This window comes from Hesperophylax consimilis, chromosome 31 (assembly GCF_061612785.1).
Source record: "Hesperophylax consimilis isolate HC1 chromosome 31, BYU_Hcon_1.0, whole genome shotgun sequence".
Classification (NCBI taxonomy): Eukaryota; Metazoa; Arthropoda; class Insecta; order Trichoptera; family Limnephilidae; genus Hesperophylax; species Hesperophylax consimilis.
In genome coordinates, this window is record NC_142866.1 from 1,383,823 (window position 1) to 1,410,705 (window position 26,883).

General features: G+C 37.5%; 1 protein-coding gene across 1 annotated transcript; it reads right to left on the reverse strand.

Annotated features, from left to right (window-relative positions):
- Window positions 1-410: 410 nt before the first annotated feature.
- LOC149409319 (uncharacterized) lies at window positions 411-15,886 on the reverse strand. Its single transcript, XM_089649943.1, has 4 exons — window positions 15,775-15,886; window positions 10,574-10,681; window positions 5,790-6,030; window positions 411-5,352 (listed from the first exon to the last, which is right to left on the reverse strand). Exons 1-4 carry the CDS (start codon window positions 15,844-15,846, stop codon window positions 467-469), a joined length of 5,307 nt encoding a protein of 1,768 aa, XP_089506069.1. The 5' UTR covers window positions 15,847-15,886; the 3' UTR covers window positions 411-466.
- Window positions 15,887-26,883: the final 10,997 nt, after the last annotated feature.

A 26,883-nucleotide genomic window follows, 5' to 3' on the forward strand; every position in this document is an offset into this window, starting at 1 on the left:
AACTGGAGGCAAACCACAAGAATATCCTCGACTGGCTAAGTCCTCTATTACCATACAAGCAAAAATTTTCGCTTAGTATTAGTATAAGATTTTCACATATTGTCTGGTACTCGTAACCCGGGAATATTTGACTTTCTTTATAAAAAAAAAAGGTTGAATTTTATAATTTTTTTACATTTCACAAAAATATTCCATTTAAAGGTATGCTTTATTTTAAGTTGGTAGCCAGACCGGTGCGTAGAACGCTTGGTAGCAGGTTAAAAATTCACATCACGTAGTGACTTCTGCTTTTATCAGAACCAATTATTATTGGGAATTAAAAAGTAGGTTATTTATTGGGATTATATATTATATGGAAAGAATATTTTATAAAGTTAATACATATATTTATTTAAAAAAAGAAATTTGAGTAATTAAATTATACATTTTATTGGTACAGACATAATAGCTAACAATACTCGTACATTCAACATTGGACGGGAGAACCATCTGGATTTTTCGGTATAACATTAGGCTTACATACTTTTGTTCGGCCATTTGAGCCGTACACTGAATTGCAAGTAAACGTAAAATAACCACATGTTGATGATTTTGAATAATAAGTATGGCTAAACTTTTTGTCTTCTAATAAATCACTTTGATCTGCATTCAATTCACCTGCTACGGTTTTTGTGACCGTTACATAACTGTCCTGATCTTTTCTCCTTTTAGGATTCAAATTATTACGGGGTCGTTCAGGGATTAACAAACTTCTAGAGTTTTGACTATTTATTTTTTTAACAGTAGGTTGAGGGCTTTGAACAGGCTTGGTGTAAGTTATATTTCCTGCACCTGGAGTGAGAGTTATGGATTGTGCTTGGGAATCTCCATTTTCATCAGCGAAAGCAAAGGTCTCATCCCCTTGTGATACAGAGCTAACCCTTCCCCGGAAGCCAATGGGTATTGTATAGCCCTGTGTACCAGGAATTATCTCTCCCGGTTGAAATGTCATCCCTTCTTTTAAAGTATCCGTCGTAGAATCTTTGACAATGTGTATCCCACTCTTATCAAGAGAACCAAGTAAAATATGCTGCTTTTGACCATGTCCAGTTTGCTGGAAAACAACATTTTGGGGCTGATTTATTACTTTTAAACTTTGATGTGTTGCTTCTGTGCTTTGATAGAAATCACCATCATATTCATCTTCTTCAAGATCTTCGTAGTCTTCAATATTTTGAGTATCTTTAGCATCAATATCATCCACATCAATCATGTCATTTTTGCTTGATGGAAGAAGTGTGTTTTCTGTAGTATTTAGAAGACTTAAACCGTGGTTAATGTGACTTCCACCATGGTTAATATGACTTGAACCAAGATTAATACGACTTGCACCATGATTAATATTACTTCCGCCATGATTAATATTACTTGCACCATGATTAATATGACTTGCATCATGATTAACATGAGTCCGATCCAAATTTTTCGTTTCTGATTCTTCCATCGCCTCATTAATAGTTTTTTCAATTGGAGTTTTCTCTTCATTTTCTTTGAAATCTAACTGTGAAGTTTGTCGATCTGTTCTGATCGTTTTTGGTGCAAAAACATCAAATGGTTTCATGCTTGTTCTGTTTTTAGACAGAAGATCTTTTACACCGGATCCAGCCTGAGCTGCTCCATTGTAACTAATGCCATATTTAAATTTACCCTGGATCTGTGTTTGGGATTGCCCTGCATAGTTTCCTGACTGTGCAGATGCAGTTCCACCTCCATAAAATGGTGAATTGGATTTATCGTCTTCCACTGCACCTTCTTTATATGGTTGGAAACCAATCTGTGCTTGAGAAGATGTACTTCCAGGTCCATTTGCTTGTGCGTCTGCAAGACCTCCCTGAGAACTCGCTTGTACTTGAGTATTTGTGCCGTGGTTCCACCCACCACTTTGAGCTTCAGCTACTGTCGCGCCAGTTTCCGTGGCTAGCTGTAATTGTGCTTGAGATTGTCCGCGTCCTGCTTTTCCTTGAGCATTGCTCGTTGCGCCATCTTTTCCTACGGAAATTTGACTTTGTGCTCCTCTATTAGCGTCTATTGTTTGCGCTTGTGCAGAGAAAGAACCTGAACCAGTATAACTGCCTGTGATTTGGGATTGTGCACTTCCTCCACCATGAGTTCCAACAGATGATGCACTTGCCTGGGTACCGTTTTGTATTTGCTGTATACTTGTTTGCGCTTGCGAATTTGAATCATCATTTTCTGGAATTTCTTGACCTTGTTGTGATTTATCACCAGTGTTGCCATAAACAGTATCAGTGTAGGGTAGCAAATTGTCAGCATATCTTGAGGAGTCACCTCTGCTTGGATACCCATCAGTTCTAGATCCGTAACCATCTGTTGGTTTACCATATGCATTGGTTCCTTTTTCGTATCCCGTTCCAGGTATATAGGTTTGAGGAATTTGTGAGTATGAACCAGGTTGGCCAGGATAATTTCTTCCGCCAGTTTCAGTTGGATATATGTTACTGTTGTATGGATAAGTCCGACCATCAGATGAACTGCCTGGTCTTGGTTGTTGGCTTGAGCCGGGTTTTTGCCCCTGTGGGCCAACATTTGTTCTTGGTGAATATTGATCAAAGCCTCCTGAACCGATTGGATAATCTCCTTTCTGTGACTCATGTTGTGTATCTTTATTTCCTTGTTTGGAAGGTCCTGGTGCATATTTGTCTAATTCTGTTCCATACCCGCCTGGAGAATAAGCATCTTGTCTTTCAGATCCAATATCATATTGTTGATAAGGCATTTGACCGCCAGGACCATGTGGAATATTGGGTGTCTCTGAGGGATATCCTTGATTTTTAACTCCGTACGGAAGTGATTTATCATACCCTCCCTTTGAAAAGTCTGGGCCAGATGGACTATATTCTCCAGGTCTAATTCCTTGTCCATCTTGTGTGTATGTACCAGGTCTTTGTCCTTGTCTGTCTTGGGTATAAGTTCCTGGTCTTTGACCTTGTTCATCGTGGGTATAAGGTCCTTGTCTATGTCTATCTTGAGTGTATTCTCCTGGTGTATGACTTTGTCCATCTGGGGCGTATGTCCCTGGGCTTTGATCTCTTTCATCTTGGGTGTATGTTCCTGGTCTTTGACCTTGTCTATCTTGACTATATATCACTGGTCTTTGACCTTGTCTATCTTGACTGTACAGTCTTGGTTCTTGTCCATCATAACCTTGTCCATAAGCTCCAGGTTTTCGATCTTGAACATGTGTACCAGGCCTTTCACCCAGTCTGTCTTGCGTGTATGTCCCAGGCCTTTGACCTAATCCATCTTGAGTGTATGATCCTGGTCTTTGACCTTGTACTTTTTGAGTGTATTCTCCGGGTCTTGTAACTTGACCTCCTTGGACATATGTGCCAGGCCTTTGCCCCTGTCCATCCTGGGTATATGTCCCAGGCCTTTGACCTTGTCCGTCTTGTATGAATGATACTGGTCTTTGACCTTGTCCATCTTGGGTATATGTCCCAGGCCTTTGACCTAATTCATCTTGATTGAATGATCCTGGTCTTTGACCTTGTCCATCTTGGGTAAATGTCCCTGGCCTTTGACTTAATTCATCTTGATTGAATGATCCTGGTCTTTGACCTTGTCCATCTTGGGTAAATGTCCCTGGACTACCATCTTGAGTGATTAATACTGGTCTTTCTCCATGTCCATCTTGGGTAAATGTGCCTGGTCTTTGTACATCTTGAGTGAAGGGTATTGGTCTTTGGCCTTGTCCATCTTGGAAATGTGCTCCTTGTCTATGGTCTTGGCCACCTTGATCTGTCCCTGGTCTTTGACCTCGTCTATCTTCAGGGTACTGTCTTTCTAATGGGACTTGCCCGTGCACGTATAAGCCTGGTCCATCTTGCCTATGGTGACCTAAAAATTGGTCGTCAGTTCCATATTTTTCGGGAGTTTGGCCATGCCCACCTCCGAATCTTCCATCGCCAGGCCCATATATTCGAGGTCGCTGGCCTTGCTCACCTTTATGGCCTATTCCTGGTGGCAGATCTTGACCGCGTTGCATATTGATTTCCGGTCTTTGACCTTCCCTTTCTTCAGTATAATCAAATGGAATTTGACCTTGTCCACCTTTGCTATATGCCCCTGGTCTTTGAACTTGTCCGTCTGGACCGTAAATTCCTCTTTGGTTCGGGTCGTACGTTTCTGTTTGTGAACCTTTTAGTCCTGGTCTTCGACCACCTTCTAGATTTAATCCCTGAATTTGGCCTGGTCCTCCTGGTATGTACGTCGATGGTATTTTAGTTTGACCACCTTGGGGAAGACCACCTATTCTTTGACCCCTTCCACCATCTATGTACGTATCTACATCCGGGCTTTGTCCACCCGGAATTAGCACTTGTCCATCAGGTGTTCCTGGTTTATGTCCACCTATGGGATAAAAACCTTGTCCTTGTCGACCAACGGCCTGTTGCCCTTGGTCGGAACCTTGATTTCTTTCTACATCATGACCAACTGGCATGTGTGTTCCTGGTATTTGTCCTTGTCTCCCTTGGCCATATGTCCCTGTTATTTGGTCTTGTCTATCTTGGTTATATAATCTTTGCCTTTGTCCATCCTGAGTATATATTCCTGGTATTTGTCCTTGTCCATCTTGAGTATACGTTCCTGGTCTTCGACTCTGCCAGTCTTGGTTATATATTCCTGGTACTGTTCCCTGACCATCTTGTGTATATGTTCCGGGCCTTGATCTTTGTTCACCTTGGCCATACGGGTCTGGGCCCGGACGTCCTATTGTTTGCTGTCTTGACCCGGGAATTTGACCATCTTGGGTATTGTATCCTGGTAATTGTCCTCTTTCACCATTAACCGTCGGTCTACCATTTTCCACGCCTTGATTCAACTGTCCCTGACCACCTGGCGTTTGACCGCGTACACCTTGAGTATATGTTCCCGGTATCTGACCTGTTTCGCCGGATGTATAAATACCTGGTCTCTGGCCCTGTCCACCTACAGCGCTAAATTCCTTCTCCTGACCTTGCCTCCCTGTGTCTTGCGGTCCTATTTCAGGACTTTGTCCACCTTGAGTGAATGAACCAGGTCTCCTTCTTTGGCCAGGTGTTTCGGTTCCGCTTGGGTACAGTTGTCCTGTGCTTCTTGGACCGGTGTCAGTTGGTGAACCTCCCATTTCCCTTCCAGAAATTCTTCCATCTGAGTATGACCCAGGTCCTCTCAAATAACCACGATGTCTCTCTCCAGGATCCGCATTGTAATCTCCCCCGTAAGCTATCTTTTGTGACTGTGAATCACAATCTTCACATCCTGAACTAAATCCAGACTGGCTTTGGGCCTGTCCCATTCCACGGTTGCCACCTGAAAAAATAATCAGATATAATAATAATGCTTTAATTCCAAATTATGTAAATGTAATTTTATATCACTGGGTGACAGAATTCCGTATAATAAAAGCCTGCTATGGTTATAAAAATATAATCGTATCAGACGGCAAAAGCTCATTATATATTGTATATACACCGATATTCTGAGTGGCCTGAACATCTGTAGGATTCCGCAAGTTATTCGATGTTAGAGTATCTATTTTACTGAACTTTTTGTGCTAGGAATTATATTAAAATGGTTTATTCACTACCTAACAGACTAACTAAGACTAACGTGGAATTAATATCTGTACAGCACCCTTGTTGCAATCCTCAATGGCGCTTTAATAATTATTCAAATATTTCTTTAACATTTACGACAACCATTGATAAGTTAAGTTAGTTAGCTGGTTAATTTAATTATGCACTTACTGACGACAGCCCTAGAGCCTTCAGGACCAGACTCGGCCTCCGCCCTGCCGGGGGGAGTGGATTCTCCGATGTTTAGGTACTGTGACTGCGTTTGCCCTCTGTAGCGCCCCCTGAAAGGCGGCTTGTGGGCGGTGGAGAGAGCCGCATCTCTGCGCGATCTCGTCTTGGGACTGCTTCTGTAGACTGACTGCGAAATACCCGTCTCCACATCCTGGGGCTTGTAAAATCCAAGCTTTTGCCACTGAAAAATAACTTGATTTTCACCATCTGTGAAGGTTGTATTCAAGCTCTGTTCTTATATAATTATTGGCCTGAGTTGTTTCACAAAACTGAAATAATAACAGAACTTGAAAATCAACTTTGAAATTTGATGAATTGTTCAATGTTAATTTTCAAGTTCTGTGAAATTTCTGTTATTACTTGAGTTCTGTCAAGTAACTGGCCTATAATGATATAATACCAGAACTTTCACAGAACCCGAAAGTGAACGTTGAAATTTGATTTTCAAGTTTTTTGAAGGGTCTATTCATGTTCAGCTATTACATCGTTATTGGCCAGTTATTCCGCAAACCTGAGATAGTGATAGAACTTAAATAAAACCTTCACAGAACTTGAATATCGACTTTGAAATTTGATGAATTTTTCAAATTCTGTGAAACAACCCGTCCTTAAACTTCAACGTTGTTTCAAATTCACATAATATTTCAGTTATTCAGGTATTCAAATATATAGAATATTTGTTTTGATGACAATACGTTTTTAATTTATTAAATTTCTTGTATACCTGTAAAAATTGAATAAAAAAAAATTGTATTGAACATGTAATGTACGCAAAAAATACATTTACAAATATTTAAGGTGCAGTAGGTAAGCAGAACAACATAAAAAATCAGGCAGCGATGGGGAGAGATTATTTCAAGAATTAGTAGAATTTCCCTTTTGATCCCTCCTTACTGACGCTATATGTATCCGTAACGGAAGAGATTTGGTTCAGGAGCATTCCACTTCTCCCTACCGGGAGAGTCATTGGGAGGTTGTCCCACAGACAGGAAGATAGAATAATCTACGATGACGCTGCCCAAGGTAGTCATAAGAGGTAATCATAGTAATCTTGACCTTAGAGAGGGATATCACTCTTTCACAAATAGTGAAGTCCGAGCATGTCCAGAAGAAAGTTCATCGGGTAGGGCAATTGATGGCCGCAAAAGGTGGCCGCACTCCATGTAGAGAAAGTTCAGAAACTTTTTCTGAAACCTCTCTTACATGAGGAAGCACCCCGCCTCTTGACCAAGTAGGTAGAAGTAATTTAAAATTACAGAGTACCTACAGGTATCCCGTATATATTATAGTGATAACATCTTGTTACGTTATTTGACTGAGATACCATGTTAAGATTAGAGCTAAGTTTTTGGGAAAAAATTCATCCAAAAGTACAAATAATTTTTGCATGATGGACGAATACAATTATTTCGGATGTGGGTCATATTATAAATAATGACCTTAGCACCATTATCTGGGGTTATGGAAGTGGCCCCAAATATCTCTAATTCAGACCGTCCTCGGTAGAGTCAATGACTTATATCACTTATCTGTGACACTTCTAACACACTTTTGGTTTTGTCGCAATATTGGAGCTCTAATCAATTCGCCGCGAATCATAATATAGTGGGACCGAAGTATGTGCTTGCTGTAGCTCGTCTCGTATACTCCCACAATATGATAAAGTCGTAAAGACGATGACTGTGAATTGGGACAAGAATCCGAGTGACCAAAGTGATGTTAAATATTGTCATCTTACATTATACATCCTAGACTGGTACTCCTATACCTGAACTCGGGATATACAGTAGATTTGGACATACTTCTAGTTCATCCTACCTTCCATTGTCACAATTATCGAAATATATTTGTTTACATTAACTTCACACAGGAAGCCCTGAGGAGAATTGCTTTCTTTAAAGAGAGAGCTTTTTTTAAAGGAATTAATTAGACGACATTCTGTTAAGGAAAATGGCATGGTAGGTGGATAGGAATCTGAGGGATCAGTATGTCCAGGAGTCACGAACATTGCCCTACTGCTGTGCAAGGCGAAGGGTTAAGATAGTATGGTTGGAGAGGTCAAAGGGTCTGATTCAACCGGCCTTTCCCGACCCTGCCCGCCACGCAACTGTGGGCAGACTCGATTAAATCATGTTTGATAGTAGGCTGACATTTCATGCTCATATTGAGACGGCATGTAGCATTTCACTGAGAATTCTGGGCTTTGTTCGACGCACTGCAAGGAATTTTAGAGATACCCGGGTGCTTATAGTTTTATTTAATTCCTTAGTAAGGAGTAGACTTGAAAGTGGGTCGGTGATTTGGAGTCCACACCAGGTAAAGTATTCTCTCATGTTGGAGAGAGTTCAGAAGAAATTCTTGATATTTCTCTACATAAGGGAGTATGGCTACTACCCGTGGCTCTATCCCACTGACTTTCTTTTGGGTATGCTCGGAATGAAATATTTACGGGTCAGGAGAGATGTGCGCATTGCTACACATTTCTTTAGACTGATTCGTGGATGGTTTGAAAACTTGGTCATCATGCAGAGCATTCATTTCTATGTTCCAGATGGTTATCTACGTCACCGACAACATAGACGATTTTATCTCCCGGCCTGCAGAACTAACTTACCAATGGTCATGCCTGAGGGGAGAGCAATCTTGCTGTTGAACAGAATCAATTCGGATATCGACATTTTTAGCATCAATGAAACTTCCTTTAAAAGGCAAGCTCTATTATCACTGGTATATTTGATATACACACTGTTAATATTAATCTAAGAATTCTTATTATAAAAATATTTTAAAAACGCATTGAAATTAACAATTTTGTAATGTTTTTAAAATGAATAAACAAAATTGAATTGAATTGAAACTAAACAAAATTGAATTGAATTGAATTAAACCTCACCGCATGAACTATGGCACCTCAGCTAAGCCACTGAACGTAGCACCGGGGGTGACCTATGGCAGAAGTGTTGGTTATTCAATGAATTTATCTCACACATTCAATTGAAAATAAAATGGAATATACGCAAAACTAAGTAAATAAAAAATACACAAACCTAAGTAGGTATGTAAAATTTGACCTGTATCCATTAATTTGACGTTTCAAAACAAAAAAAGAAAGTATCTGTTCGTATGCGAAATGATTTAAAAGTAAAAATGACTGATTTTATACATGAAAAAAAAAACAAGATAGCTCCCCTTGTCAATAATTTGAATCTTTATGACAATGTGTAGGAAGTTTTTTCAGTTATCAATTCTGTGTGGAAAGGGGAAAAGGGGACAAGTCGGGATACAACGCGATTTAGAATTTGAAAATACTGCAAAAAATTGGGTAACGAATATGATTCACCTGATTCTTTCGCGCACATACTTGTAGGTACCGTTGACGCCAAATCGATAATTTTGGGATTAATAAAGTATTAAATATAAAGAGATAATTTATATAGATACGTTATGTAAAATATATATATATAGTTACAGTTAAGCCATAATGTTATGAATACATTATTTTCTAACGGATAAACTCAAATAGCTTCCTGGTTTAAATAATGACATTAGTGTTTTTCGGATCACTGAATTATTATTGCATTAGATTTTTTATCACAATATGTTAACCTAAATATCTTGAAATGACAAAATATTAAGGTCATACAAGACATTTGAAATCTTTCTCCTAATCGTAAGTTGATGTAAGTTCGTAAGTACGTAAGTTCTGTAATTACTTTGGCTGCCAAAATGACTGAAAAAATTCTATATAAATAGGAAGAAACTAGTGAACTTGCCTGATTTCCGTAAAAACGGGTTTCCGTTTAAAGTTTAAGTAAAATTTCATAGGCGAGGTTGGCAAAATAACTTTGTATAATATTTCCGTTTTTGATTCCACGACAACTCAGAACAGTGACAAATCAACAAACCTTAAAAATGATATAAAGTCAAAAGTGATAAAAAAGGGCCTAAGATTCTGACCTGGCCCAACTTAAGGTAACCCGTATTACTTAGTTTTTTCATCACTTTTCATGACTTTTGACTTTATATAATTTATTTTCATTTTTTCTAAAGTGTTAATTTTGATACTGTAGATTCGTGTTGGAATTCCATCACTTTTTTAAGATAAATATTCCAGAGTTACGAATAACCTAATAATAATTGAAAATCTTTTATTACCACAACAATAAGCTTAAAATCTTTTATTACCACCACAATAAGCTGAAAATCTTTTATTACCACCACAATAAGCTGAAAATCTTTTATTACCACCACAATAAGCTGAAAATCTTTTATTACCATCACAATAAGCTGAAAATCTTTTATCACCACCACAATAAGCTGAAAATGTTGTTTGTGTCGGGATGAAGGCTCAGCTTATAATTTAGAACGATAAATTTTTTATATTATATTATATTAAAAATCATTGTCATTTCAAAAAGTGGATAAAAATTTAAAATCGTGAATAAAAGATTTAAGGTAACGTAAGTAAAATTTTGGATAAGAATAAAGAAACGGTTCATCGAATGTTCTGCGTTCTAGGCGGGTTGTAATTTCCGTAACGATGGTTTGAACCCATGTCTCATTTAGCGTTGTCATCAAAGCGATCATTTGGATTTTTTTTATACTTGAGGTGAAATTTCACAAATTTCTGTTATTTATATGCATTGTTATAATCATTTTACGAACATCGATAAGTTTATTGTTTTAATTCGTGCTATTTTTCAGTGACATAAAAAATAACTTACTGTTATCTTATCGTAGTCTGCTTCATTTCCAAGCTTATTGATGGCATCTGCTATTTCCAGCGGAGCACTTTCGAATCTGTTTTCTTTCAGTTGTGACGATTGCTTTACCTAAAAAAAATCAATATTTTTGAAAATTCATTTAAATGTCAATGACAAAAAAAGGTAGGTGCATACAGAAAAAAATTGATACATTCGCATTATATTCAACTAGTACCTGTATGTACATTTCTTATAAATATATAGGTAGGTACTTGTTGTATCAACGCGCCTTACTGAAACAGATTTGTACACTTTTAATACATATGTACATTGTACATATAAACACAGTAGGAAAATCTATGTCAAAACGGATAAAAAAATGAACTTTCACTATATCTACGTATTTTACAGAGGACGTGTCGATACGCATTATGTACTGGGTATATCGATCATCAGTGACTGAATACTATTCTAAAATGCATGCGCGACACAAATCATCATAATGATTATTACATATTATTACTTGAAATAAGTCTCTGATTTTCATTTATCGCAAATAATCGGTATACAGCTATTATTGAGGACACTCGCACACAAATAATAAGATATAATATTTTACAGAAACAATAATAATATTAATAACTGTTGCAAACGCTCGCATGATAAAGGTACATTTGGAACAGTTCAAATGTTAAGAATTTTAACTGAAAGAATTAAAATACAGAAGATACTAGAAGATTAATCAAAGCTTGATAAAAAAAAGCAAAAATCATATGAACTATATATTATAAGTCACTCAGTAGTAAATCTTAGGCACTGTGATAAAATTTCGGTAATATGTAAATGGAAGCAGATCTTCGACAATCCCAACCTACGTGTTTGTACTACTGTCTTACCCAGTAAAAAAGCTCCCGCCCTACAGTTTTGAACCCGTAAGAATACATTTAGAATATTTTAGAGAACCATCCAAGGAAGAAACATTGGAGCTTTGAAAGAAATTGGTGTCTGACAGAAGACAGAAGAGTTACAACAACGAGCTTGATAAACTGTGACTGCTCTGAAATGATCGCATAAAGCATACTTAATCGATGGGAAGAAGTGTAGAAACACTTTAACTAAGGCGTAGTGACCAAAAACAAGGCTTCATATGTATGTAAATAACTGGAGGGAAAGTTAGGAGTTAGGCAGTAGTTCCTTGAGATGGCCAGTTGAGGGGATCCAACACTTTCCCGCCCTATTATAAGCTCCTTCAAGGAGCATTACAAGACCTATTTTTTAACTAAACGAGACTATATTTGTATAAAAATTACTCTAGACCCTCATATGTACTTGCACAGTAAGAGTAATGAAATTTTAACAGAAAACAAATGTTAACATTCATAGTAATTAGGAATAATATGGTACAAAAACAAAAGCATAAATATTCTATAAATTCAAATGGGAACAGAACGATGTGTTGGAGCAGGGACGGGGTCTCACCATCCCTTTAAGGGAGAGCTTGATGAAAAAAAATGTTCGTCAAATGAACTGTTCAAATTCTAACAAATTAAAACCTACTAGTAGATATTATATTATCCTTGAGGTGGCCAAAAAAGAATGTTAGTTGAGTGCTCACATCATCGTCATTCCGGAATAAGGAGCAAATATTAATAAGGTTTCTAAAATATTTACACCCATTAGAGATACGCAGATTGATCATGCTATATTATGTAAGCAGACATGATTTGAGATTTTCACATTCAAAAATATTTCAGAACTGATAACTTTGTTCATATCGTTATATTTTTTTACAGAATCAACATGGTTAGTTTTAAATTTTACCATACAATTATTGTTTATCGTGATATTTTTTGTTATTAAGCCGTGTGGCGCTTCCCCTTCATTAGTCAATGTTTCGGACACCGTAACAGTTTCCATCATCTGATGGCAGATGTTCTACACTGATAATGAACACTTTAACCCTGTCAGAAACGTTGGCTACTGAAGGAGAAAGTGCAACACGGTATAATAACTCAAAAAGAAATCACTATAATATTATGTGTAGTTATGAATTTTTGAGAGCTTTGTGAAAATCACAAAAACATTATTTGATTATTTAGACGCCTATTGGGTTTTTACACGAATATAATATACTTATAAAAATACCATAAAGAACATTCGTAACTACGCAATAAGTTATTTAGTTTGCAACAACGCTTAGCTGATCACTTTGAATAGTTGATGTCTACCTAATACTTCATATTCAAGTAATTACGAGAAACTGTTTGTCAAAACAATGATTATATTGCATTCCTGTTCAGATTCCCGTCAATAAACAATGGTAAAAGTTTTTGCATTAAAAATTCTCAAGCGGCAAAAAATATGTGGAGATTGAATATTTAAAACTTCCTGATTATGTCCTGGTAAAGAGTTCATTGATTATGCACAGGCAATAAATATACAATAAATAAAGACATATCATATCAGACATATAAAACTTCTAATCAAACAAAAAGTCTTACGCTTGGAACCAAAGAAATAGCACACAGGAATGAAATAGGTCAAATAATAAAAGATAACAAACGCCACGTATTTTTATCACTACCACTCATTCATTCATGTAATGTTGACCATGAAATTTAGTAAAAACCACCAATAAAAAATTTAAAATATGATTTTTTTTTAAATATACATTTTTTGTTTTATGTAAATTTGAATACAATGCATTTTGATTGATGTTCTAGAGATAAATCGGGAGAACTTCCTAAAGATATGGAGAACGCTTTCGAAAGTGTTCTTAGATTCCTTTAGATATGGTCAGTTTTGTTGGGCCTATATACACCTTATCACTTCCTGAACAGTTAAGTTTATAAACTCAATCTGTCTATATCAAGAGGAAAGTTGGTTTTTGTAAGCCTCAAAAGGTCTTCGATTGTAATAGGTGTTCCGAAGATAGGCTTGATGCTTTCTTTTTTCAGTGTCCTGACAATTCTGTGAACATAGTGATAATGAGCGTGATTCCGCCAGTGAAAGGAGAACACTTACTGTTTTTACCTTACACTTATTTTTTTGTGTTATTACGCCATGTTGCGCTTCCCCGTTCTTTGTCCAAGGTTTCGGACATTACGGCGTCCACATCAGGTCAGATACGATATGTTCAGGCAGATGATAAATACCTACTGTAACTAAACGATGGCTAAATATGGATAAAGCGCAACACGGTGTAATAAACCAAAAATTAATCACGATGATACGTCAACTAAAAAAATAACCACCAATCTTTTCCATCAAACAATGAGTTTCGAAGAATCAAGACAAATGACGCTGAATGGATGTCAAATGGTGTCATCTATTTTCCATAAAAAAGATTGGTTTTAATTTTATTCTGCTACTGCATACCGTAGTTACAAAAATATTTGTTTTCCTATTTAAACAGACATTTGACAACCATTTTAGGGATGTATATTATTTTTACGAATGTTTCGGGAATCCCGCTGGATATATTAGAGCCAAAACAATTTTTGTCCCACTCATGTGAAAATGTCACGAAGTTTTACTGTTGCCTTTTTATTTTATTAGATTTTCTTTAGAGGTTTTTTCTGTTCTCTTCTACATCAAATTAATTAAATTCAGTTAGCACTTCGTCTCACGGGTCGGTAAGAAATCGACTTAAACCGAAAGCCGCAAGAGGGTCTCGCAGAAAATTAAGTTCGCTATAGTAAGGTAACGGTCTGGAGCGCAGTTCAGTGTGGAACTTTTCTGCGCAGTCTTGGTTTATGTCGATTGCTTGCCGACCCGTGGGATGACGGGTTTACCTACTTAAAATGATGTCTATAAGTAAGAAAAATAAATCATTTTAAAGAGACCCTTGCTTGTATAGTGGATGGATAAAAAATTATTTTGATTTTGTCAGGAGGCTAAAGAATCGAATCACAAGTTTATAAATTTAAACAGAATTGATAAAAGTCGTTACGCACCCAGTATCTTCGGGCATTCATGGGGTAGGAGGGGACTGATAATTGAATCGGAAGTCTATAAATTTAAACAGAATTGATAAAAGTCACTACGCACCCAGTATCATTGGGCATTCATGGGGTAAGAGGGGACTGACAAAGTCATTTTTTAGAAACTTCGATACCAGTGTATACAAATTCATTCAAACTTTAATAAACGTTTGATTCGGGAGCTAAGTCTAAAGTTGATGAAATAATCATTATTGCTTCTAGAAAGGAATGATCACAAAACAACGATATTACTTTTGCGGTGGATTTTAATATTTTATTAATAAAGTAATTTATTGTTTTCTCTATTGTTAATAAAAACAAATAAAAGTTGCAACGCGGAGATACTCTCGTCTACAGTAAAAAAACTCATCAACTGCCGTCATGAAAACTTTAGTCTTTAGACCATTATATAAGCAGTTCCGTGAACAGTAGACCTCGCGTCCAGAAAAATAATGTTTGTATTTTAATCTTATTAAATAAATCAAAACCTTAAATTCCCTGAAATCACATTTGTAATTGTATTTAAGTACCCGCCTGACCCGACTACTTAATTATAAGCTGTACATTAGATATAATTTTTCTATGACGTATCCTTTTTAAACTATCTTCAGGCATGTATCATAAAATAATCAAGACGATATCAAATTTGAAATAATAATCTTTCTGAACTCTTAAAACGGCTACCACCTTGAACCGGAAACGGAAGGTATAAACAAATTTACAGACAGACGGAATGCAAAGCGGTCGAGTTAAATCAGGACTTAGCTATGCTCGGTCAGTTATTATAAATATGTACTGCATATTATTACTTTAATTAAAATAAATATGTAAAACTTTGTACATTTTAGCTACTTCACAAAATTATTACAATTTATCCAAAACTCTAACGAGTATAATTTTTTTCACATAACTTTCCTAGTCCAACGATCAAATAATCTAAGTTTTCTTTTTGCATACAGAAAAAAAAGATTTTCTCAGCAACTGTATACAAAAAAACAGTTGTTGCATCATTTCTAAGAAGCAATAATTTTCCTGGACGGTTAGAATATTAATATTAAATTTTCCTACCTTTTTCAACTATAGAAAACCATTAAAAACTGTCGCTGTTTTTGTCATAACGGTTACCTTCATTTCACAAAATTGCAATACAAACACACGCTTGCACTTATGCGATAAAGTCGTCGCAGGGTGCAGATCACCCCTGTCAGAAAAGGAGGTATGGTGTGGCAATGGACTCACCATGGGGTGGAAGGAGGCCTGCGCGGTGAACAAGACCGCCAGAGCAGCTACGCAAATGCTGAGCCACGGCATGGCCGAAGTCTCCCCACTAACTGTACCACGCGGTAACTGCCTCTCGTCTCAAGTAGTCTCCCGGCTTGCTCCCTCCCCGCGCTCCTTGCCTTCGATTATGAATGACATCCTCCCATGATTCGATAAAGATCCCCCCACCACGCCGCACATGATTGCCCCGGTTCTTGAGAATAACATGTCATTGTTTTTGTGGAGTACTACATCTAATGTATTCACGGCTTTATAGGAAGCGCCTTTTAGCGAACGAAGAAACCAGAAGGCCGCTAAATTGCCTGCTTCTCTTTAGCAGCCTCGCAAAAAATTACTAACATTATCGGTTAGGGTGTTTCATGCTCCATCACATTTGATGACCATGTTATCGACTATCTGAGCCATTATGATATTTTTACATTTGATATCACATTTTGCGGTCTCCTGGTCGCCCGTTTCAGTTTCTAATCAAATTGTGATCAACTACTGTCAAGCGTAACGGTCATGTTTTTATGTTGGTGATTCATCAAATGGATGGACACTGCAAGATCATCTGTAACTTTGGCTAAAGAAGGAGGAAGCGCAACACGGCATGATATCCCAAAAATCAATCACGATAGTACTTTTGGTCGTGACGATCTCAAATATGATAAAACTTTGAAATACACCAAACTAAAGTGCTCCTCCAGTATTTCAGTAAACTCAGGATTGTTCTTTGTCGGCTTATCTTGTCTGAGTCTTAAAGATAGAGCAACATGAATAAAAATAACCCTCAAAGCGAGCTTTGAGGGTTATTTTGAACGAGAAAGCAGCTGAAATGCCCATATTAAGAGCTTCAAAAGTCAAGACAAGACGACGCAGGACAGGGGTCGGCAGACTTTAAAATGAGTCAAGAAAATAGAACCATTTAATCCATATCCAAAGTTTGATTGAGTGGAGGTAAAATTGGAGCTGTATGAAGAGCCGCAAACGCCTATGCGAAGGGTTTCTAGCCCAGTGGCCTATAGCTACATAATACGAGGCGTATCCAGAAAGTAAGTGTACTGAATTTTTGTAGGTTACAAATCTTTTTATTGAAACAAAAAAATTTCATGATTACCGTAGTACGTATGTAAGCTATTTTTAGACATAGTCGCCATTCCTCTCAATGCATGTGGTGAAGCGGGGTATCAATTTTTGATGCCTTCCTCGAAGAAGTTTCCCGCCAACCCCTTCGTCCACTTCTCCACCTCCTCCTTTACATCCTCGTCGGTTGAAAACCTTTTTCCACCCATGTACAGCTTCAGGGAGGTAAAGAGATAATAATCTGAAGGTGATAGGTTAAGTGAATGCGCGGGGTGGTTCAGGATATCCCATTTAAACGAAGCAAGCAGTTCCTTCGTGGCGTTGGCCGTGTGTGGTCTGGCATTGTCGTGCAGCAGGCTGACTCCCTTTGTCAGCATGCCTCTCCTCTTGTTATGAATCGCCTTCCGCAATTTTTTTAGGGTCTCACAGTATCTTGCAGAGTTGATGGTCTCCACTTGAGGCAGATATTCAATCAAAATTATGCCTTGACAGTCCCAAAACACGGATGCCACGATTTTCTTGGCTGAAATTGTGGTTTTGAACTTTTTGGTGGAGGGTGAAGAGGTGAGAACCGTTTTTAAACTCGCGATACCACTTGTACACACTCGTACAATTCATAGCTTTATCACCATATGCAGTTTTAACCTCATTATAAACCTCAAACGGAGGTTTTTCCTTCCAAACGAGATAACGGATGACGCCGCGTATTTCGCATTTGGCGGGAGATTGGATTGACATTTTTCACGAAACGTGTTGTCGCGTTAACACTTCTCAACGTACTGACCTTGAACAGGTCTCATTCCGGAGGAGAAGAGTCAGGCTACACGTAAGTGTAGCCAACATATCGAAAATAAAATTCATTCGGTCGTGAGAGCCTCAGTACACTTACTTTCTGGATATGCCTCGTATATGTACTTTCAAAGTTATTGACTAAATACAAAATAAATATTGATCAACCCTTCAATTTTCATTCTAAATGCAAAAATTAAACCAACCAAAAATGCAGATGATATAATTAGTAATTAAGTACGTTTTGTTTAGTTCCCCAACTAATGGATTAATTTTATTACAAACTCTTCTACGTTCATCCACCAAGGCTTTCACAATGTAAAGTGTCAGCATCTAACAAAAAAGTAAATATAAAAAATATACGTTCTTGTCCCGACCATTGAACGTTATTTTATTATATGTTAATTTTTATTTAAGATTACCGATTTTAAAAAACACACACACATTTGATTCAACTTAATGACAATAAACAACAACTTTGTGCACATACGATTATAGATATACACGTAAATGGATATATATATTCCACATACGGCTTTAGTATGGCGGCCAACTTTCATGTTGATAGATCTTTTGCTGCCATTCACATTTGCGTCATATATTATCCTTACACTCTTTTCTTCGCTCATTCTTATATTATTGAGGTTATGATTAAAAATATCAAATTAAAAATTAGCTTTACCGTACTTATAATTATGTACTATTCTAGCTGAACACAGAGTTTTTAGAAATAATATATAGACAGTGACGTTGCTCTTGTTTAAAAGGTATCAAGGGTGTTAAATTTTATCGGTGTCGAAATAAAACTGTGGATTTGTATAAAAATCAAATTCCGTGAAAAAGATAGCTGTGCGCCTGGCGTTACTCGGGGATTACGAATGATTTGCAGTAAAGTTTTGAGGTTGTCAATTCTAGGAAACTGGGAGTAGTTTTAAAGCAAAAAAAAATACTATTAAGAATAATTGAAAGAGTTTATGTTGTAGGTATTTGTTTCACTTCATCGTGCCATCATCTTCCTCAGGCGCCCCCGATTTCTTATATTATTCACTTCCACGGTATATAATCTTATAAGATTCTTTTCTTGGTTCATCCGCTCTCTACGCCGAAACAATCTAGCCATCTGAGTTTCTCAGATGGAGAGGTAATAATCCTCTTATTTTGAACGTCAAGTGTAAAAAATTTCATCACGATGTAGCAAAATCCAGCTTTACGGGGCGGAAATAGGGGATGGGAAAGTTTTTTTGAAATCTTGTTTAGAAAGGTCAAGTGTGTACATTTTCAACAGTCTCGGAATAAAACTATAGATTTATATAAAAACAAAGACACACCGCGGCACTCTTTGTGAGTTGTGCCAAAATACTGGTATAGTGGGAAAAGAGGATGGGTTTGTTTTCGAAATCTCATGTAGGCAGTGACCCTCCCCTCGTTGAAGGTCAAGTGTGCAAATTTTCATCAACCTCGGGGTAAAACTGTAGATATGTACAAAAATCTAATCCACGCCGCCCGCCCGCCACAAACAAACTGAATATAAATTATGAATCTACATTATATTTAGAAACATTAACTCCAAGAATAACAATAATATTTCAAATGCTTTTTAATAATTTCGGCGGTTTTATATATTTATTTAAGAACAATTGTAGTTCATAAGGTCTCTCAATTTATGTTTCCATTTCACCAAAAGTAAAAAAGGATACTTACATAATTTAATATCAAAACAAAATTCACACATTTATTTATTTATTTATTTAGACGCCGTAAAAGGCTTTTACAATATACATGATTTATGTTTACAGTGGTTCACAGGAGCGAAACAGTATTATGTTAAACAGAATAATTACTGAGAAATTATGTTGAAAATTAAACAAGAATAACATCTGGTATACATAGGTACAATAGCATTTTTATTTTCAATCCGTACAGTAGTTTAGTATTGAGGTTATTGTTACCTTCAATATTGGATTTGGTTGAATTTGCTGAGAACTAAGAGTTAGCTCTATTGAAACAGGGCTGTCAGTAAGACATCTCATAACAATTTTGGGAAAAATTATAGTTTTGATTAAGTATTTAAAATTATTAGATAACACTCTTCTGTCTGATATCTGATGTAAGTGCATAGTTTAGGTTCTGTGATAACTTATGAATAGAATGGTATTATGCCTAATAACTTTGATAATTACGACAGAGGTATGTTATTATAGCCTTCTTATAACTATATTCCGTGCAGTTGAACACATCTACTACTTCTGAGAAAGCATTGCCAACTGCATGCAATCTAGGTATAAGCGAGTTTCTAAATGACTCAGTCCTGATATTGTTATTGAAATTAAAAAGAATTTTGGATCGAGTGGTTCTAGTGGGTATATGGAAGGTAATTAGGCTTAATATATCAGGGCTGTCTATAATACCATTGACAATTTTAAAAATAAAAGTCAAATCGGAAATAAGTCTTCTATCTGAGAGTTTAAGTAAGTTTAATTCTTTCATCAAGTGATTGTAATTTATTGATTCTATAGGTAGACCGAGTTTATAGTTAATGTATCTTAGGAATTTATGCTGAATTTTTTCAATAGAGTCGGAGTGGATTTTAAAGTAAGGACACCAAATAGGAGAATTATATTCGATTTGACTTCGAACAAGTGAGGAATATAAGATTTTTAGTGTTGAAATATTTTTAAAGTCTCTGCCATTTCGGAGAATGAAGCCGAGCATTTTTAGTCCTTTGTTGGTGACTGTTTCTACATGTGAAAGAAAGTTAAATTTTGAATCGAAAATAATGCCGAGATCGTTAATTTCACTTACAGAGGCGAAAGAAACATTATTAATTTTGTATTGATAGTTAAGGGGTTGTGTTGTTCTAAAAAATCTTATAATGTGGCATTTACTAATATTGAGATAAAGTTTGTTAGTTTTGCACCAATCTTGAAGTTTATTTAAATTTAATTGAATTTGAATACAGTCATTTATTGTTTTTATAATTTTAAATAGTTTAAGGTCATCGGCAAAAAGTAGCACTTCAACATTTTTATCAAATACAGTAACAATATCGTTTATGAAAAGGAGAAACAGTATTGGGCCTAAATGTGACCCTTGGGGTACACCGCTAGTAGCTATGAATTTGTGTGAAAGGTAACACATAAACTCTACTCAAAATTAAAAAAATTATTTCTAAGACACCAATGACAAAAATCTTAAATCTACTGTGCCTCCCAAAAATAAATACATTTTTCGGAAGAAAAAAAACAAAATTTCCATGATACAAAACTAAATAATGCCCTTACAAATTACATTATAAACACCACGGAGAAAATCACGAAGTAACATCAACACAACTGGTTGCAAAACATACATTCAAATTTTTTATTTTGAGGAAATCACCATACATGAAGATGAGGAAAACATGATAACCACCCAGCTTACAACAACTACAGTCCGCATCGGAACAGGAGTACCTAGTCTATGGACTATTCATAGGGACTATGAAATAATCCTTAACTTTGTATTTTTAAAATAGCCATTTATAAAAAACAATGAACCAACTATGAAGATATGAAGTCGGAAACCGCCGATACACTAAAGCCTTTACTTATGATTTGCATTCTTCTTCTATTTCGTGTTGCCTCTTTTCCAAATTAGTCCATTATTTAATTTTTATTTTTGTTTAAATCGATATACGTTGTCTTGACGAAGAAACCACTGGTTTTGAAATATGTCGATTATTCTGTTGAAGTAGTGGTATTTACAAAATGTTTTATTTTCATTAAATTTATTTACAATAAATAAAATTTGGTGTTTAATTAATTTATGATAATTTCTATTTATTCAACGTCAAATTTATTATACATGATAAAACTCTACATATTCAGAAGAAGTTGAAAGCGTTTTATTCGTTGTGTTGTGTTCGGGGTACCGCGGTAGAACTCATTATATTGTGTTGTGTTCTCCTTCTTGGCAAATGATTTATCATCTTATTTTCCTTCTCTCCATACTTTGTTCATTCCCAATAGATACCCTATACATTAATTAATTAGTTATGAATTAATCAATTATGAATCATTTTCCACGAACCTTGGTTTAAGCCATAATATTTTTCACTGGATTTGTTGAATATAAGAATTCAAAGAGTTATTGCAAAATTTTAATGCAATAAATTGAATTATCTTGTCCTTGTCTTATGTTGTCATTCGTACGTTTGCATATGTCTACATTCTAGTAAACACATTGTCTCAGTTCGATTTTTACCAAGATATGGTTTTCTGTATAATGCGTTAAAACAGGAAAACGTGCATTTACATTGAATCGCTAGATTTTCAGATTCTTTTGTCCGACATCAGATCTTCTGCTGCGAATTTCAATAAATTAATTATGCGTGGATCCATCATTCAACAGCGACTGCCTTGTTCCAGTATTCTAGGACAAGAAATAATAATGCTGCACGGATAAATTATTATCATAATTTAGTTTACTCGTCCCGCTGCGCAGTGTGAATATCTTATTGTGCAATGTCTAATAAACGGAACTAAAATACCGGTCGGGAATGCGCAACTCATGTTTTAGAATGAAAAGTCCAATATTATTAATTTAACACAAGCTACCTGTCCATCTCTTTCTCTTTGGATTTCGTTACGCGGGTTTCTTCGTAATTTAAAGAAGAGGGGTAAATGTAGGGGTTTAAATAAGTATTGTATTATTTTGGTGCAGGCAGGATGAGATTTCCTGGGGATGTGGTTTCTCTTTTCCCCGTAGATGCTGAAGCGTAACATAGAAAAGTTCTTCTAGGTGGCAATGGCATTTTATCAGTAAATGTGAAAATGTAATTTTGTGATTTTAATTTTCTTTTCACGTCATTGTAGTTTTATCGTTACAAAACGTGAAAAAATAGAATTCTTAAAACAACTTTAGTTATTTTGATTCATGTAATTTCCAGACAGGTTTATTCCTCGGCTTCAAAGTGTATATCATAATAAATTGGTTTCTTTTGTGGTGAAAATCTTAATGTTCTAAATAAGCCTGCGGCGCATTTTCATAAGATTTCAATTTTACAGTTCCTTTTCGGTAGGACAGAATTTCCATTTTTAGTATTCAATGAATGCTCCCGCCAAAAATGACCAGCTTTTTTTAAATATTCTTTTAGTTTTACATTAAATGCGGTTTTTTTCGTCTTCGGCGCTCTTTGAGGTCTGCGTTTTGAAGAAAACATACTTTATCGAGATACAAATAACCTGACAATATTTTAATCATCATACAAGCGGAAAACGTTGTTTATGCAATTCTGGATGATTAAGCTAACAGAGGATTGAAATAGCGACGCTTGGATTGGAATCCGACGCGTTTGTCCACTCGGCTACTAGCCGGTCAAGCTGATAAATTTTGAGGATTGAAAATTCTCCGAGTTTCTCCTCCTCCTCGAGTTTCTCCTCCTCCTCGAGTTTCTCGTGAAAGTTATAACTATGTGTCTAAAGTGGGAATGCAATAGTTCCACGAGCCCAAGGGTTATTGAGGAATTGCAACTAATGTACGGTATTCAATAATTATTATTTTTTTTTTTTTTTTTTTATATTTCCACACAGGAGGCCCTGAAGAAAATAATTTCCCTCAGGGCCTATGTCATCTTTGGGGATGCTGTGTGGAGGGTCTTTTTGTGGAGAGGAAGGAGTGAACATGGGTCTTGAAGAGTCCCATGTTGTAGGAGGGAGGAAACACAGAGGCCGGCAGTTCGTTCCACAGCCGAGCTGTTGAACTTAAGAACGAATCGTAGAAGCGACCCGTTCTCATGTGACAAATGTCAACCGTGTACAAATGTTGGGCGCGCGTTTGGCGTGTATCCCGACTACGCACCGGTGCCGAAGGGATCAATGACGCTAGTTCCTCAGAGCATCTTCCATTGTAATATCGATAGAACAAGGACAGCATACCTACCTGACGCCTGTGCTCTAAAGATTGCAGTCCGTTTGTTAAGATTGGGGAATCTATCAAACGGACCGCCCGGTTTTGCACAGAGTCAAGGGATTTTTTCAGGTATTTAGGGGCTCCGGACCAGAGATGGCTGCCAAATTCGATAGTAGGGAGCACTTGCGATTTGTACAGGGTCAGCAGTTGTGTACTACTAAAGTATCTGCGGGCCCTGTACAGTACGCCCAGCTTCTGAGAGGCCAGCTTTACTCTGGCTTCGATGGAGCCCCCGTACCTGAGCTGGTCACTTATAGTTACACCAAGCATATCAATGGAAGGCCTGTTCGGAAGTTTGCTTCCGTTGAAGGAGACTAGATTATCATTTGGATCCCTTTTAGACGTAATCAGACAGGATTGGGTCTTTGAAACATTAAATTCGACGAGATTATTTTTACCCCAGGAGGAAATACTCTCGAGATAACCGTCCATTCTCTGCTTCAAAGCCTTCCGAGCCGTTGGAGTTTGTGTCCCCTTTGGGGGTTGTCAAACAAAAAGCTATCATGAACTGTACTGTCATCCGCGTAACAATGAATCGGTGCACATGTCAAAAGGTCATTGATGTGCAGAGATGTACTTTATTTCAAATAAATCCATTTCAAATGGAAATGCAAAATGCAAAATGGGTATTTTCCATTTTGCATTTTAAATGCTTTTCTAAAAACCATTTTGCATTTTGCATTTTAAATGCTTTTCTCAATGCATTTTCCATTTTAAATGCTTTTTTGCAACATTCTTCTTACTATCTCCACTCATCTTTTTTTCATAAGCCCCAAATATCAGTCGGTCCTCAACCTCGCTATGAGAGATAATTTACATTTGTCAAGTTGCTCCCTGGTAGAAGCCCTGGCAATTGAGTGATACCATTACAAAAACTACTGATTCAAACACTGAACATGGGGCCATGACGCTGTAATATTAAATTTTAGATAGCAGTTTCTATGTTTTTACGTTGGCAACATTTGTCCCGCGCAAATTTTTTGTGGTTCATAATCCGTAGTCGTGGCATTTTTTGATTTACCATCATGTAATATGTTTGTTCTACATTGATGTCCATTATTAAATGACAAAACTGTTTAAAAATTCTATAATTATTTTAATTGTTTGACCTGAGAAACCATTTTGCATTTTCAATGCATTTTGAAAATAGGTATTTTGCATTTTGCATTTGAAATGCTTTTCTAAAAACCATTTTGCATTTTGCATTTTCAAATGGAAAAGTTTTGACCCATTTCCATTTTGCATTTCAAATGGTTTTGGGTACCCATTTTGCACATCTCTGTTGATGATGTCAGCAATCCACGTACACAGGAATTCGGGAAGTCCGTAAGAAGGCAATTTGTTGACAAGTCCTCGGTGCCAGACCCGGTCCAAGGCCATGGATATGGATATGTCTAGTGCGACCGTTTGAGTCTCACCGTGACGTTCCAGGCACCGCCCCCAAACATGCGTCACATACGCGAGAAGATCACCGCACGAGCGGTTCCGCCGGAATCCGTATTGACGGTCGTTGATAATTTTGTTCTTCTCGAGGTATGTGAGCAGTTTGTTGTTGATCACACGTTCCATCACTTTGGACAGAACTGATGTGATCGCTATGGGGCGGTAGTTGGCCGGGTTAGAGTGGTCACCTTTCTTGGGAATAGGGTGAATGACCGCTTTTTTCCAACCAGAGGGCACAGTGCCACACTTAGGGACATTTTGAAGAGCTTTGTCAAAACTGAAACTATTTCCGCAGCACACCTCTGCAATACCAGGGCAGGTATTCCATCAGGTCCACTAGCTTTGTTAACATCAAGCCCCCGTATAACGTGGAGTACATCCCGATGCCGGATCCTCAGCTTTTTCATATAGAAGCCGCAGTGAGGAACCGATGGCGGAACAGCACCTCCGTCGTCGAGGGTCGAGTTTTCCGCAAACATTTTCCCTAATAGGTTGGCCTTTTCGCTGGCGGTGTTTGCTAGTGAGCCGTCAGGTCTGGTAAGAGGCGGCAAACTGGGTTTGCGAAAATTCCGACCTATTGAGCCCGCAAGCGACCAGAATGCTCTGCTGCCATGCGGGAAGGCAGCCAGCTTTTTGCTGATCTGCAGGTCGTGTTCGAATTTTGACCTATTAATGATTCTCTTGCATTCCTTTGCCGATTTTTTGTATGCTGATCTGTTTTCGGGCGTTCTAGATGTGTTGAAGGCTCGGTAAGCCGCGTTTTTTCGTCGAACTTCTTCGGAGCATTGTCGACTGAACCACGGTTTGAGCCCACACCAGTTTCTTTAGTAGTCGATTGTATGAAGCAATCCATTGCCGATTTGATGACTTCACCAATCTCCTGGGCACATCTTGAAGGGTCCGAAGTCCGAAAACAAACAGCTGACCACGGAAAAGCGTTGAAATGGGCCCGCATACCGAACCAATCTGCTGACCTATAGTGCCACACTTTTCTCCTCAGCCTCCCATTGGTTGGTCTGAGGCTAACGGGGATTGATGTCGTCACTAGGCAGTGGTCGGATGATCCCAGAGGCGCTGTGACGTCAATCTTAAAACCGTGTGGCACAGTAGTTAAGAATAGGTCTAACAGATTGGAGCGGTGAGTCTGGACATCAGGAACCCTTGTAGGCTCCTGAACCAGTTGCTCTAATCCGTAGCAAATGGCAAAGGATTCCGCCTGTCGGCCAGCCGAGTCCGTTGGGCCTGAGAACTTCAACCATGGTTCGTTATGAACATTGAAGTCCCCTAGAACAATAAACTCGGCCGAAGGGTGGCGGGGCAAGAGATCATCAATAGTATCGCTCAAATGTTTGAAGAGTTCGGAAGTGTCTGATTCGCTATGGTTCGGTGAGCGGTATAGACATGCGTAGAATCTTGCCGTACTGGCAAGATTGACGCGCACCCACATTACGTCGAATCTGGAGTTTTCCAGACTCAATAGTCGTACACAGTTGACGTCAGCTCGAGGCAGACTTCTCCTTTGAGTCGGAACTTGCTTCCAAGGGTAAAGCCCGGGCAGTCCAGATAGGAGGAATCTGGCGGCTCGGCTATCTGAGTTTCGGATAGGAAAAGAAGGTTGGGACGTTGGGACAAAAGATGGTGATGAACAGAATTTAAATTGTGCAGGCCGCGAATGCTGGCAAAATTTACCAACAGTTTTGGCCCGCACCGGGGACGCCTGCTACTCGCCGCTGTAACGATGTTAAAATTGTTTTGATGTAGGTATATTCATGATTTTAAGTTTTTTTTGTAAGGGAAAGGGAAAGGAAGGTCTGGAAAGGA

What these genes read in the sequence shown, in the direction of transcription:
- LOC149409319 (XM_089649943.1), bottom strand. Translation starts at nt 15,846, where the DNA reads ATGCCGTGGCTCAGCATTTGCGTAGCTGCTCTGGCGGTCTTGTTCACC. An exon ending in AGGCCTCCTTCCACCCCATG is followed by an intron (nt 10,682 to 15,774) that starts GTGAGTCCATTG and finishes GATTTTTTTTAG; the next exon opens with GTAAAGCAATCGTCACAACT. An exon ending in AGGCTCTAGGGCTGTCGTCA is followed by an intron (nt 5,353 to 5,789) that starts GTAAGTGCATAA and finishes TTATTTTTTCAG; the next exon opens with GTGGCAACCGTGGAATGGGA.